This window comes from Orbicella faveolata, unplaced genomic scaffold (genome assembly GCF_042242905.1).
Source record: "Orbicella faveolata isolate gen_17 unplaced genomic scaffold, um_ofav_v1 contig_35, whole genome shotgun sequence".
In the NCBI taxonomy this organism is placed as follows: Eukaryota; Metazoa; Cnidaria; class Anthozoa; order Scleractinia; family Merulinidae; genus Orbicella; species Orbicella faveolata.
The window spans coordinates 1,331,325-1,346,604 of NW_028301564.1; the positions used below are offsets into that span (position 1 = coordinate 1,331,325).

Consider the following 15,280-nt stretch of genomic DNA (forward strand, 5'->3'; position numbering starts at 1 on the left):
GCGTGCGAGCTCGACTACCCCTGAACTTTGACCGCGCGCGCCAGCAACTGACGACTACGGCACTTCTCAAACACATTGACCTTTGTGCGCTCGAAGCGCCTTGGCGCACAAGCACACCATTTTTTCAGCGCGATGCTCATTGGCCCCTTTTCAACCATTAAAAATTGCTCACACCCTCATAAAAACTCATTTGCCGCTACATGACAACAGCTCCACCACTAATCTTTTAATCACCACTCACCAATATCGCTGATGACCCTTATTTGGACATCACCTGTGACGTCATCAATTTTTTCAAACCACGCCCACTTTTAATTCGTCAGCAAATGCTGCAATCTGATTGGTCGAGAGCCTGTCACGTGATTTTTTGCTGGCTTCTGATTGGTTAGGTCCCCTAAGAGCGTCCTACACTACTGTCAATTTCGAAAAGAGATCCGAGCGAGATATCCGTTACCGAGCAACTCAGTCAACGAAACTTATCAATTAATGATTTCAGTCGGTAGAGCAAAGAGAAAAAAAAAGACGAAACGAAAACGAAAACGAAATCTGATAGCGTATGAATCCCTGCCAGTTTATAGACTAAAAATAACAAGGTTTGTGGCTGTAATATAGCAGAAAAGAAAATCTGAAAATAAGAAAGGTTTAAGTTCCCAAAGTTAATGACGCTGATGATGCACCAGGCCTAAGAGCTGGGAATCAAGGAATTAAAGGATCTACAAAGGTGAAATAAAATTGAGTAAAAATCAAACGAAACGAAAGAAAACTTGTAATGAAGTAAAAGCCACAATTGTTATATTGCCTCACTCATATAAATAAATTAAATGCATACAAGTATCAGAACGACAGCTCGTGCACATAAGTTTACATAAAACGAGAACAAGCGTAATTCATTACATGATGAAAAATGCTTACTTCTGATATCTGACTGCTGTCCAGTTGTAACTGAGCAATGAGTTACTAGGGGTAACAATCGTTCCTATTCCTCGATTTCTATGCTAAGCTTTTCGAGGGAGTTCAATCTCACAGTTTAGCATCGTTATCACCATCGTGTGACCCACATCATATAACGTAAGTCGTAAGTGAATTATCATGAGATTTAAGGTTCCCCTATACCTTTAGAGGTGTCTCGCGCCCAAGCGATGCAGCGCGTCTGGTTTAAACCGTAGATATCTATATTCTGCGGTGATTCGATTCTAAACCAGAAGAGATCTTTTAAGTACAGTGGAACCCCGTTAATACGGACACCAAGGGGACATGCCAAAGTGTCCGTATTAACGGGGTGTCCGTATTAACCGGGGTTCTCGGGAAAAAGTCAGGGACACGTGTTTTATCGATACAAACACTAAGGCCGACACTTGTACGGCAACAAAACGTTTTAATTGTACTGTAAATTACAAATCACTAACTGTATCACTCTCGGTGAAATTTTGCCTTTGCAACCAGAGCCGGGAAATGGTGAGGACAAAAACGCGGTCGCTGTGCTAACTAAAAGTCGAGTTATCGGCCACATTCCATATCATCTCGCAAACACCAAAAACCGCACTGGTATAGTCACCCATTTTATTTCAAAGCCTACTAATCGAGGATCAGGTGAAGTATGTGGAAAAGCAGTTAATCGGGGTGGAGGCCTTGGTATGGAAATACCGTGTGTTTATATTTTTGACGGTCCTAGGAAGCACGTGGATTTATTTGAACAATTAATAGACGTTGGCAACAACCCAGCAATACGAACGGAGGCCGATGGTGATAGTTGCAAGCATAAGACGTCAAAGAGGAAGAAGGCTACAAGCAAGGAGTGTAGCAAAAGACCAAGAAAGTGAAACTTTTGTGTAAGCGTATCAGGCAGAAAACTTTATATAAGGACTGCAGACTGGGTAATGCACCGGAAGAAAGAACTGGTCAAATGCATCATGCTATTTTGCCACTGTTTCATTTAGTAATAAAATTGTATTAACCCGCCGAAATCTGTCATAATTTGACCAGGGTACAAAATCTCTAATTAGCACATAATCATGACAATGACAATAGACAATGCACAGATACAAACAGTGTCCGTAAAGCGGGGTTGACGATGTATAAGAGTTTGTCGCTCGGGACACAGAAAAGTGTCCGTTGTCCGTATTAACGGGTGTCCGTAATAAGCGGGTTAATTTTAGAAAAAATATATGAGCTTTTCGTCGGGGAAAACGAAACTGTCCGTAATATCGGGGTGTCCGTAGAGCGGGGTTCCACTGTACTTTGGTGTGATAGTTGATGCATCGTTATCTTGGAACAGTCACATATCTTACGTCGCTTCCACAGTCTGCCTTAACGGAGCTACGTCACGGTTTGCGCATATTGAAAAGTTTAGCGTCAATTTTTCAAATTCGTCGTTTTTAATCCGTGTTAATCTTCTCCATCTTTAGCTATCCCTGTTCCTTTATGGTTTATCATTATCTCTTTGGTGTTTTTCTATCTTATTAAACTGTTATTTTCAGGTTTCCTACCATTTAAAGGTAATTTTGAATGTGGCCAAAATAACTCAAAATACCGTGCTTAGCTCCTTTAAATTGTTAAATAGATTTTCGTCTTTTTAGGGCCCAGCTATCCCTTTGAAGATATATTATATTAAGTCACTATTTTACCTGTTTTAGATTACGTTTCCACCATATGAGGATCCTGCACTAGGAAGAATTCCGATTTCTTAGAACGGTTACAGAATAAAGCTTTGAGAATAATCTTAATGCGTCTTCAGCTAGTGTTTGAAATTGTTAATAACCACCGTTGTCCTACGCAACTTCAGAGTTATATGAATTTCAGATCAGAACTTTGTGGCAGGTCCTTAAGAGATAGCCGAGAAATTCGCCTGCCTGATTTAAAATCTGCTATGGGCCAGTCTACATTTAAATTTGCAGCAGGAAAAGAATGGAACAATTTACCTAAAGAATTACGGGCTAAAGCGGGAGCCATAATCGGGGACGGAGACCGTAAGTCTTAGGATCCGCGCGCACCTATGATATGGGACAATTTTTCTATTTTTAGAACAAATTGCGCCATCCTGACGTCATATATCCGCGCGGATCCACGCACATGTCGGGGGCTCTCGCGTGGATGCTGTCACGTTGCGTGATCAAATGGTGAGAGTTGCGAGATTCTCTTGCGTATTTTTCACCGTGATGGCAGGGAATAAGGCAGGGAATACGAACCAGGGCGCTGATATGTAGTTTTATGCTCTGAGCTAACGGAAAGGTGGGTTTTTCAGGGTCGAAAACAAGACTTCAATCTCGCGCTGAGAATGAATAATAAGGTCTGCTCGCGCTTGTTGTAAGCTTACGCGTATCCATGGATGTTTTTGCGTTTGTTCTGACTTAAGAATATAGCAAGAAAACTCTATACTCTGGTATCGAGTTAATTTGTGAGTTTCTCAGACAATGGTCAATCATAACCAAAACCTGTTTTGATGGTTTCTTATTAGTTCTGCTTGCTTGGTGAGTTTCAGGGTGAGTTCGTAAAAGTTTTTGAAAGGAAAGTCTGACGCGTCAATTAGCTCATTTGCATAGTGCAGCTCGCGCACTTTCAAGTCCGAGTCGGTGTTTTCAATTGTCAACAAACCTTGACAAAGATTTCTTTCGTTATCTTTTGTGCTGAGATGCTACAACAAATTTCACGAACGCAGAAAAGGCTACTAACATCATGTGTGTTTCTTCAACATAAGCATAGTGAAGTTTTACACTGCGAAAATGAAAATAGACAAGGAGTTTTGATAACTCGATCAACAAAATCGAAATCGTTATTCGAAGTTGATTAAAGAAAGTGTCATTGTAACTTTGCTGATTATTTCTGCTTTATTCACATATTTCCAGCTTAGGTTTTAATATGTTCTCAAATATTTATCAATCTTAAACATATTTAAAAACTATAGAGTTATTGTTTGAGTTCGATGTACGCTTTCACACGAAAGTGCGGCGGAAGTCCAATTTATCATGTTTACTGACTGTACAAAACACGCATCGGCGGGCGCTCTCATTCATCGACAACAGAGAATTTACTGGATTTTTACACAAATGAAACTGAGCAGTATCTACGGACGTAAAGTTATTGGGCCTTGATGAAACATCAAGCGTTGCTTACAATTCAGGCGAAACTCAAACTAGCAATTATTTTGTTTTACTTTTCGGTCGCGATAGACTGGCAAATTCCTCGCAAGCGTGTGGTAAGAGGAGCTAGGAAACCATGAAGTCCTGAAGCTCTGCTATATCTGAATATATCCAGCTAGTTTTTTGCTGTGTAATGGAAAAGCTGTTAATCTTCAACATATGTGAAATTTAAAGTGGGGTAATGTATAGCTCATGTAAAAAAGCATCGGTCGGAACACAACTTGGTCAGCGATATATATATAAGCTTAAAGCGGAACATACCTAAATTCGACACGGTCTTACTTCACTCAAACTGGAGCAGCTTACGACGAAAATACTGAATTAAGCAAAATTCCAACAGACGTAAACGCTTTGAGTTGTGGGCCAAAAACATGAAAAATTTCGGGAATTTCGGACGCCATTTCCCCCGCGCGACATCCGCAGAAATCCTCGCAGCATGTACGCGCGTGTGCCGCAGACGATGGCGCAATTTGTTCTAAAAATAGAATTATTGTCCCATATCATGGGGACAGCCCCAATACTTGAAATGGCGCGCGCTTACGGTCTCCGTCCCCGATTATGGCTCCTGGCTAAAGATATTAAATCTGAGAACTTTTAAGTCAAAAGCATTCCAGTATTTGTTAGAGCAAGACAGAATACAGCATAAATGTAGAATTTATAATTAGTTAAGAGTTGCTTTTGTTGTAAACAAATTTTCCCTTTTAGTTTTTAATATTTTTTTATTGCTAACACTATTCGAAATATTTTATCAACTGCACATAGGTTTATACCAACTGTCGTTATATTTAAATTCAGCTGATCTATTTCTTACAGTATAAATAAAGTATTCATTATTTTTTATTTTACCTACATCCCTATGTCAAATTTAAGTTTATATAGCTGGCTACGAAGAATTTTGACTTGTAAAACGAATTGTCGAATTTTTTACGACCTCTAAATGTAAAATCCGAATCACCTTTTGAAAGCTACAAATCAAATTAAAGCAAATTTTGTTTTTCGCTTATTTAATTTGTCCCTCACTTTCCGGACATGAGGTGACCAACAGAAGGAAGAGAGGAATTTAAAAAAGCAAGTAGATGCCAGCTTCCTTTTGATCGATGCAACAAGAACATAGTTTGGGAAATCTTAAATAAGGTTACCAATAAGGGGCATGTCCAGGAGTCGGCGGAGCCAGGGACATCTGTCACCGAAAGAAGGAGGACCAACAGGCCAGGCAGGACTGCTCATTTCGACGTAGGTGTCTAATCTACTGATCATCAGAGAACCTGTTGTCATCACTCCTTGGCTCCGCTTTTTCCCAAAAGTGGTGGTGGTCTCTTGCTGGCTCAATAACTTTTTTGGTGACTGGCGGGACTAAAAAGCCATGGAACTTGGTATAAAGAGTGTTACAACATATATAGGGCACACGCTGGTCCTACCTAATTCCTATTGAGATTTCATGGTAAAGATCTCTATTTACATGACTTTGGCAGTTTCATTTTAGCTGCGCCTCAAACAACTATTTCGCTTCTCTCGTGCTCTCCCAACTTTCCTCGCGCATCCATTACTCGATATACGCACACTTAACATGAATCAATTCTTTACTTCAAAAGATTAATCTTAAGATTTTAAACTAAAAATTGTTTTCGCACTCTTCCTGTAGCAGGTACCGGGCGTTATATTTAGCCTTACTAATCAAAAATGGCTTGTTGGTCTAGTGGCATGATTCTCGCTTTGGGTGCGAGAGGTCCCGGGTTCGACTCCCGGACAGGCCCAGTCTTTTTTTGTTTTTGGAACTAAAGCGGCGGAACGATGAAGTAATATATCAAACACGAAAGACCGTGTTTGGCCACATTTCCAAACTCCGAGAAGACAGTTGAAAATACGACGCGCAGCGGAGTATTTTTGACGAACTTCGAGGTGTTTGGAAATGTGGTCAAACACTGTCTTGAGTGTTTGATATATCTTCTCAATCGAGACTAAAACTAAGGAGAAAACGGAGAATTAAAATCGTAAAAATCTATGCTAATTAAGATCAGATATCCAAACACCGTCACGGTCATGATTTCCTTTGTTTAAACTTGATGAATTATTAATGAGTTTGAGAACAATGTTTCTAAAATGGCCAAATGTCAGTCAGGTTTTGTAAGTTTCTGTCTAATTTCATTCCCATATCTCTCAAAGTGAACGAGGCCGATAAGCCCTCTGGCCAAGTCCGAATGATTTTTCTCTTTAGTTGGCTCTTCAATTCGCCTGTTAATTCAATTTTGAACAAAAGTAACGTAACTAAAATATAAGGAAAAAAAGTGATGTGAGAAAAAAAACATGGTTTTACAATAACTGGGTATTTTAAGAGACACATTTCAGTTGCATTTGATCGGTTTAATTTTCGTAGAAGGCCGGAGTCCGGAGTGTAAGTGTGACAAGTCAATTCAAAACCTAAGCATTAGTGAAATTAACAGTTTATTGGGTATCATCGAAATGCCATAGTTTTACGAAAAGAATCGAAATCTTGGTGTATATTTGATAATTAATCCAACTCATCATTGCAACTTTGTACTTTGATCTCGTCGCGCCAAAAGATCGTTACCTTTTCCTGATTTTTTAGAAGAATAGGGGAAACAATTTTGAAAATCTTACGTTACCTCGGGTCGTGGGTCAAAATCAGATGAGCTTTCTTAATAGTCCCACGACTTAACTTGCAGTAGTCGACTTTGACGAGCTGAGTTCGACTGTGTCAATCAAAGGGGGCACAGAAATTCTGCTTATACATTGTTTGGAGACTGAAAGTAGTTGGTTATTTCTCAGGAACGAGAAATGGCATTAACTCCCTCCCCTCCTCCTTTCAAATAAAAAATATCCGGCAGATCTTCCGTGAGTAGTATATAGGGGATTAACCAAATACCGTTTCGCAGAGGGAGCCTTATTTCGCCTTATCGCAGCCCCCACCATCAAGTCCGGCCCTCTCAAACTCGGGCCGGTTGAATCTGGGGGCTGCGAAACGGCGAAATTCGGCTCCCTCTTTGAAACAGTATTTGGTTAATCCCCTATATACCACTAACAACTTAAGGGAAATGGGGAGTGACACCAATTAGAAACAAGCGAGCCCGTTGTTATACCGCCCGAGCCGGGATGACTCGAGCGCCAAACAAGTGCGGGTGGCTGATGTGGGGCCGGAAAGAAAGCTGCGGACTTTCCGAGGCCATCCAAAATCTCCCTCCAGAGCTTCGCGAGATGATTCTCAAGGAGTACATCGCAATAAAAATTAAGGAAAAAAAGGAAATGGGCTGGGATAAGGTACACAAGCATATTCCAAAACCGGGTTGGGATAAGGTTAACGGGCATATTTCAAAACTGCCTTTCTGCCAATACAGGCAGCAGATTGTACCGATGGTAATTTGCTTTGAATATGCGAACTGCCGTTTCGAGGGATGTTGTTTCCCCTGTTACGAAAGTGGAACTCTTCATAAAGCGACTCTTAACCCTCCGATGGAGTTAATTCCTTTCATTGAAGCCACCCCTGAGTACAAGAATTTTTTTAAAGTATGCTCCTCGGAAGGTTATGATTGGCACGAGTGGTTCCTTTTTGGCAGGGAGCGTTAGCGAAAAAGGCGGCGACTAACCTTCGTTCGAAGCAAAGTTTTGTTTTGAAATCTGCGAGTTGCGTGACATTTTTTCTCAGAAAGACTGGAACCAAATATTCCCCAGGCCCCCTGGACGAGGAGTGCTGAAAAACATGGCGGACAACTCAAGATTTTTTTGTTTGGGCCGAAAATAGCGAACCAGAACAGAATTTACCAAAAAATTACGCTCAGTCAACGCGCTGTAAGTTATTTTTTCACCACAGAAGCTGCCGGAGTGAAGCGAGTAGGAGGAAACGAGCAAATAGCAAGATTCGATCGCAGCCTTCAATCGCTCGTAACATGTGATATTCCTTGAACAAGGGCCTCGATCGAGCCTGTTTAAGTTTCCTCTGCTTCTCGCATGGCTTCAACGACTTGATATGTTATCTATCTGACCTCTTTCTGCCAAACGGGCGTAGAAAGTTCCGTGAAAATAAAGCAAATAGCGTGGAACAGCACAATCATTTTGGCCTCCAGAACTGTTGTTGGGATATAATTTATTCAGCAAAGCTCTAAATATAGCTCAGGCATGACATCATCTCGCCACCCAAAAGCGCATGACATCATCTCGCCACCCAAAAGCGCATGCGTATGTGTGAAAACCTGCGAAGGACAGAGAAGTAACACCACAAGTGATAGGAGCGGCGACTGGATCAATGTATATAGCTTGAGTAACTTTATTATTTATCAGCGATCAAATGATGGTGTTTTTGGATGTGAGGGTGGCCACCTCTGATTTTTAATACGGCACGTACAGGCCCTTGTCAGGGGTATGGGGTGAGACCGTCCACGGTGACAACCCCGGGTGAACCCGCCCCGGCCCAGTGGTGACTGGGAGGTGTTCAGAGGACCCTCGGGACCTCAAACCTCGTCCGGAGGTAAAACGGGACAGCCGCCTTGTCAGCCCGGGGCTAGGCAAAAGAACAGCCAACGAGCACCTCCCGACAGGGTTTTTGCTTTTTTGTGTGACCTGTCACGCAACGTCACGCGTGACAGTAACGTAACCCAGTCACGCAACGTCACGCGTGAAGGTAACGCGGTGTAACGCAATCATCTGTTTTTGATAAGACTAAGAGAAAGTTTTGTGTTTTTTCGCTCAAAATTTAGGTCAAATCTGCTGTTTAATCCGCAAGTTTTTTTCTATATTCTTCCCGAACCTGGTCCCGAACCTGGTTTCTTATTTTTTCGATATCTGGCTGGATTGGATTTGTTTGTATTTGCGCAAAGTTTGAGCGTAAAGTCTCTTTAAGCTGGCGATATTTCTGCATTTCACGTGTGATCAGTTGAAACTCCGTGTCAGAAACCTGATTATCATTAAGAGCCTGTGAGACGGCGAGGTTAATCGAGTCATGTTTTGCAATAGCCAGAGAGTGGATTCTCGAGTGTTTATTGACTTTGCGTTCAAGCTTCTTGTTGACAACGGACAGGCCAGTGGAAACTGCGCCAGATAAAGCGGCTATCCCGGCAACAGGCGCGCCGACGACAATTCCAACACCAGTAAGTGATGTTGCAACAGCCCCAGAAGATAGAACTGCTGTGAAGGCGCCAAGGCAAACCAGGGAATAGTGAAGCGCTTTCCGGACTTTTTTGTATTTTTTCAACACAAGCCTGTAATGCTCAACCTCAGCAGATATTTCTTTTTCAATTCTGCTTATCTCGGTTAGCCGGAAATTCTCGGCATTTGTCATTTCGGGAAGGCTTGGATAGATTCTTCTTTCATTCTCGGCAGGCGGCGCACTTGGAGGCAACAGATTTGCCGAAGACATTTTGTATATATATAAATTTAATTTAACTCTAATTCAAAAAGAAGTGGAAAACCCTTGAAATCAAAGAGTTCACCATTTTCATCTTTGACGCTGATGGTGATGCTATTTACGAACTCGCCTGTAGAGCAGTCTCGCAAAACCTGTTGCGGAGAACCCTGGTAGCTTACCTTTTCATAAGGTTTCCCTTTCACATCAAACAGGGCTAATACATCTGACCTTTTGCCATTGAACAGATTCCGTTCTGTGTCGATCAAATTACAATGAATAAAATATGTCGTTGGAGCTGTAAGCCGTTTTACGAATGTCATAAAACCCAAATTTCGCCTAATATTAAACAAATTGGCTAAATCACGATCAAGTTCAATCGGTTTTCCCCCAAAATTTTTGATTACAAGCTGGCCAACAGGTTGATTTATTTCTGTTACAAGATCATATTTATATTTTGCGAACAGACCTTTTATTTCTTTTGCCATGCTTTCTAAATTATAATGCCCTGGGAGTAATTTACTAACTGACAAAGCTATATCTTTGTTTCTATCTCCCAAGGAGGCCGAACCTTCTTTCTTCAAAGTGTCCCAGCTGTTGTACAAACTGCAAGAAATGAGTTTCATGAAATGCACTTTCGGTATCGGTTTTTCAAAATATATTGTCCCTCCGTTCTGTTGCGTGACAATAGTGAGAACAACCATTTTTATATTCAACAAATAAAATTGTGTTCAAATACAATGCCGAATTGGTGGGATAATATCGGTCAAGATCCCGAGTTTGATGATCTCAAGTTTTTGAAAAAAGAAGATGCCGCGAAGAAAAAGGCGTGGACAAACTTTTTAAACCGCTTTCCAAAAGCGGACAAAAGCCGGTTCATTTCACAAGCAATGATCGACGAGAAAAAAAACGTAACCGCTGAGGTGTTTTTCAAAGAAAGCGAAGGCTCGTTTCAAAGCGTCTCCGATGAAAGAAGCGCTTGGTTTGGGAGACAGCGGGGGTTTTCCTTACCAGCTGGCGCCGCTTGGCTCAAAAGTTTCATTGCCCATCCCTGCGGTACCTTTCGACGGTAAAGCGCCAAGCTTGAAAAAAATATTCAACGACGCAATCCAAATCTACGTCACGCCTGACCAGTATTTCACAACAAAATTCCGAGAAATATTTCAAGAAACCAAACTGAGGCACACTTCTGCAGTCGAATCAAAACACTGGTTAGGAGGGCCAGACATGAAATATTGGCCGCAACAGCTCAACTTCGCGGTTTTCTGCGCGACACAAGGTTGCGGAGTTTCTCGCGAAATCTTTGACAGCGGGATGAATCTCCCCCCTCAGATAAGAGCTTTCTACAAATTCCACGTGTATTTCACGGTCAGGCGAATTTTGTTCCAGCTAGGAGGAATTCAGAGCATGAGCGCTTTGCCAGGAGACCCGCCTTTCAACCAATACAATAATCATTACGACGTCGCTTCATACAAAAGGTTATGCAGCGAGTTCGGCCTTGACCCCTCGAGTGATTTCCGCTTCGCGCACGGGGCAAACCTCGGTCTGGGAAGCGTTTACGTCTATGCGAGCGGCGCGTCGAAAACTGACTACCTATACCCGGGATGGAACAAATTCAGCGATGAAGGCGGGAAAGCGATAAAAGGGGACTTGATTTATTACATCGAGCCGGGTGCCACTTCTGATACCCAATCGAACTGGTTCGCGCCAAACACAGCATCAGGTTTGACGCAGGCGGGCTTAGCGCGAATCAACCAGTCAATCGAGGCTTTCGTTTACTGCATCCCGGGCGCGCAAGTCAACGTCCGCAGCAGCATTCTCGGTTCGGGCGGTCGAGCAAGAGAAGCCCAAAGCGAGTTCCTGGTGCTGATGGAAAGCGCGATCACACAGCCTGACCTGGCCGCGAGCGTGCAAAGGAACCAGCTCACGGTGGATCAAGCGAAGGTGAGGCTCAATCTCGCTGTAGCCCCCATGGCCTGGCTCATGCCCGCGCGAATGATAATAAACACCGCAAGCACAATCGGCTACAACAACAAGCTGAAACAGGCGGTCTCTGGGATGAAACTGGGAGTGAACAACGAGGTAAACCCGGAGACAAAGAAAGCTGGACTCAAACTAATGGCAGGCGGCCCGTCAAAAATTAACCCACCCAACAGCCACCCGTCCAACTCGATACACAAGGCCGCAACAGCCGAATCGAAAAAACCAGCTTCGTCCGAAACTCAACGAGCGCAGCCACCGGCGGAAAAAATAGAGCCCGAGGCTCCAGATAAAACACCACAACACGAAATTAACAAAACAGCTGTCATTGTCGGTGTAGTTGGTTTATCGGCTTTGCTGTTAATGGCTTGGCGGTAAGTTAACGCTGCTTCTTAAAATATTGTTCGAACAAAAAGGCCACCGCGGCAAGAATTAGCAGCCAGGTGTGCTCGGCCAGAAACCCAACGACTTGGCCGGCAGCTTTGAAAAGGAAGCTCACAATCGAGCCAATCAGCCCGGGCAGCAGAGAACCAAGTTTCGCGGCAATATCTTTGAGGCCATTTCCCAAAGCTTTGCCGGTGGCTTTCAAACCTCTGGTGAGGACCCCGATGACAGCGCCGATTGTGGTCCCAGCGGCGAGAAGAATAGCGGCCAAGGTCACGCCGTATTTTTTGAAGATTTCTTTGACCCTTTCCAAGAGAGGCCGTCCCCTTTCCCTTTCCGCCATCTGAGTTTGCAAACGCGCGATCTTCTCGTTTCTTTCTGCAACTCTGCCTTCTGCGGCTTCTTTTTCAGAGGGCGAGGCATTCTCATCTTGGATGATCACATGGTCTTCCTCGTTTTGGCGCTGCAGCTCGCTTTCCTGCTCTTTCAGGGCGTCCAACGGTTTTGTTTGATTGAGCCTTTCTTCCATGGCGTTTGTTTCACTTTCTTTTGCTGCGATGCTGGCCCTGAGTCTGTTGACCTTTTCTTGTTCTTTTTCTATGTTTCTTGCTTTTTTTGTGAGCGAGTCAAACTCTTTTTTCTTGTTTTCAAGATCTCTTTGATAGTTCTTTTTCAGTTCTTTCAGCCTACGCAGCTCTGTTTCACTTTCAATATTCGAACCATGTTCATCCTGAATGGCATCAATCTGAGCATCGGTTTGCTCGATTTTACGTCTCAGAACTTTGATTTCTTTCTTTTCTTCTTCTCTTTGCGAAGCGAGTTTTTCCGCCTGTTGTAGTTGTTTCTCTGCCTCTTTTTGTCTTTGTTTCATTTCTCTGATGGTATCCCGGTCTTCCACAATGACATCTGCAGCTCTTGGCCCAATTTTGTCTACAAACCTGTCTAAAAAACTTTGCGTGAAGTTTATCCCGTCATCTTTCATAATCTTGTACTCACCTCCACCCTTACCTACTGCAACAATTTTACCCTTGGTTTTCCCTTTGGTGCCTTTCATAATTGCAAAACTACTCTCTTTAAAGTTGGTAAATACGCTTTTTAACCGGTCTATGATAAATTCCCTTTCCGAATCTGGTTCAAGCAAAGGGATATCTTCTCCAAAAAATGATGTCTCGGCATAAGAAGTGTCAGGCAGGCCGGACTGCTCGTGCCGCATAGAAGACATTTCCGTTTGTTCACCCTCGTGGTAGGGGGCGCCAGGTTGGTAGGGAGTTGATACCACATCAGGTTCAAAAGCTTGGGTTGCGTCATTGTCGTTGTCGATCTTCTTATCAAGATCCGGGTCTTCGTAATCAAATTCGCGACCGCCTTCCGCCATAGCAATATATTTCAAGCCTGTTATTTTTTAAATTAGAAATTATCGCCGGAGTGTTATACAATGTCAGTTCCAGAGAATCTTCGCGCAACGTACAGCAAAAAAACATTACAAGCCATGCAGGCCGAGCGCGCGGTCAAGCGGATCACCTTTTCCCGCACTGAAGCTAACCCCGGCGATACGCTGTATGTTTCGGTGCCCAAGCTGAACGTGAACGAGGTTCTGGTGCCGGGCTCGCTAGCGCTTGTCTTTAACATCGACCTTTCTGGAGGGCACGCCAACAACTTCCTTGTCCAGAACGTCACGCGAGCGCTCGTTGACAGGCTTCACGTAAAGTTTGGAGGCACTACCCTGCAAGACACGGTTGGCTACGGCATCTACAAAATCTTTGATGACCTTTTCCTTTCGCAGGAAGAACGAGACAACAGGATTCTCGAAGGGATTCAGAGCGAGGACTTATGCAAGATCCGCTCAGGCGCGGAAGACAAGAAAACCTCGGGCGTCGAAGCTGAAAACAAGCTGAATGAGGTGTACGGGAGCAAGTACCGGATCAGGCTAGACCATCAGATCCTAACCGATCACGGCGTTTTCTACCCCCAGGCCCTTTTCAACGACCGCACGTTCGAAGTAACCCCTGCTGGAGCTGAACATGTGGTCAAGGGCTCCGATACAATCCAGCTGAAATACAAGCTGACCAACATCCAGATGGAGTACGAAATGATCCGCAGCAAGACTCTGGCGGACGAGGCGTACAGCGCCTACTCCAACGGGAAAGAGTTCGCCTATGACAACGTGTTGCGTTCCAGAGTGGTGATCTTCAAAAAAGACATCGTAACGTGGAAGAACATCAAAGTCGACGCCCAAAAAAGGTCGATAAAAGCCCTCCTGCTACTTTTCATAGAGCCTTATACCGATGGAGCCAGAGATTCGGAAAAATACATCTTCCCGGATCTGACGAAAGTCAGCGTCACGATCAACAGCTCGCCCAACATGATTTACAACAACGGCGTCGAAGGAAAGGACATGTGGGAAGAGGCGCAACGCTTCTTCGTGAAGGAAAAAAATAAAACCGAGCACATGGATGCGACAAAGTTTTACACCGGAGATAGTTTCGGGCCTCTGATTGATATGCGCTCCATGGCGGACCAAGACATGCACGGAAGTGGGAAGCGCCTTGTGAACAGTACCGATGGTGTCCAGCTGGAAATCGAGAGGAAAGCCGAAGGCTCAGGCAACGTGAACTGCCACGTATTCGTCATCTCCGACTCCCAGTGGAATATTATGAACAGACAGCATGTAGATGTACAGGATTGAATATGAACATGCACCCCAGCAAGATACCCTTCAACGCTCTCATCGTGGGTCCGACCAATTCAGGCAAATCGAGGTTCGTGGTGGACCAGCTCTACGGCCCTTTTCGGGGCAAGTTCGATTACATCGTGCTCATCTGCTCGACGGTCACGCACAACAAGACCTACCACCGGCTTGGCGAAAACGATCCAAGAATGGATGTGCTTGTCTGCGAGCAGCACGCCGTGGAAAAGTGGTTGAAGCTCGTGAGATGGCTTTCCGTGGGCACCAACACGCTCATAATCCTCGACGACTGCGCGGCCTCCAAAGACGTGAAAGGGCGTACAGGCGAGCTGGTGAATCTCGCCTTTTCTGCCCGGCATATGGGCATCAGCGTTTGGGTGCTGACCCAGAAGTTGACCGGCATAACATCTTCCTTCCGGGAGAACGTGGCGGCGATCGTCCTCTTTTACACCCCCTCGGCCAGGACCACGAAAGCCATCTTCGATGATTACGCCGGCGAGCTCTTCCCGGATGAGTACAAAAGTCTGGTTTCAAAGCTGAAAGAGCGAAAGTTCTCTTATCTCGTTTTCTCGCTTCGCCACCCCTACGGGGTTAAGTTATTTGAATAAAAAAATGAAAGTTGTTTATAGCCTTGAACAATGGGTGAAGAGGCCGCCTAATCAGAAGTTATGAACCTTCTTCAAACCGAGCCCGAGCCGTCGAGTGGTCCAGCAGGCGGCCTTGTTCCAACCGCCCCCGGAC

The 15,280-nt window shown here is 44.1% G+C and overlaps 2 protein-coding genes and 1 non-coding gene across 3 annotated transcripts; 2 read left to right on the forward strand and 1 right to left on the reverse strand.

Moving 5' to 3' along the window:
- The first annotated feature begins 5,818 nt into the window (after positions 1-5,818).
- Trnap-ugg (transfer RNA proline (anticodon UGG)) lies at positions 5,819-5,890 on the forward strand. Its single transcript has one exon. It is a non-coding gene; the product is annotated as a tRNA-Pro (tRNA).
- A 5,924-nt stretch (positions 5,891-11,814) lies between these two features.
- LOC149102522 (uncharacterized) lies at positions 11,815-13,305 on the reverse strand. Its single transcript, XM_089273164.1, has one exon. It carries the CDS (start codon positions 13,226-13,228, stop codon positions 11,849-11,851), a length of 1,380 nt encoding a protein of 459 aa, XP_089129290.1. The 5' UTR covers positions 13,229-13,305; the 3' UTR covers positions 11,815-11,848.
- On the forward strand, positions 13,289-14,547 carry LOC149102523 (uncharacterized). Its single transcript, XM_089273165.1, has one exon. It carries the CDS (start codon positions 13,289-13,291, stop codon positions 14,537-14,539), a length of 1,251 nt encoding a protein of 416 aa, XP_089129291.1. The 3' UTR covers positions 14,540-14,547.
- The last annotated feature ends 733 nt before the right edge of the window (positions 14,548-15,280 follow it).

Coding starts and splice junctions, on each gene's coding strand:
- LOC149102522 (XM_089273164.1), bottom strand. CDS start 13,228: ATGGCGGAAGGCGGTCGCGAATTTGATTACGAAGACCCGGATCTTGAT.
- LOC149102523 (XM_089273165.1), top strand. CDS start 13,289: ATGTCAGTTCCAGAGAATCTTCGCGCAACGTACAGCAAAAAAACATTA.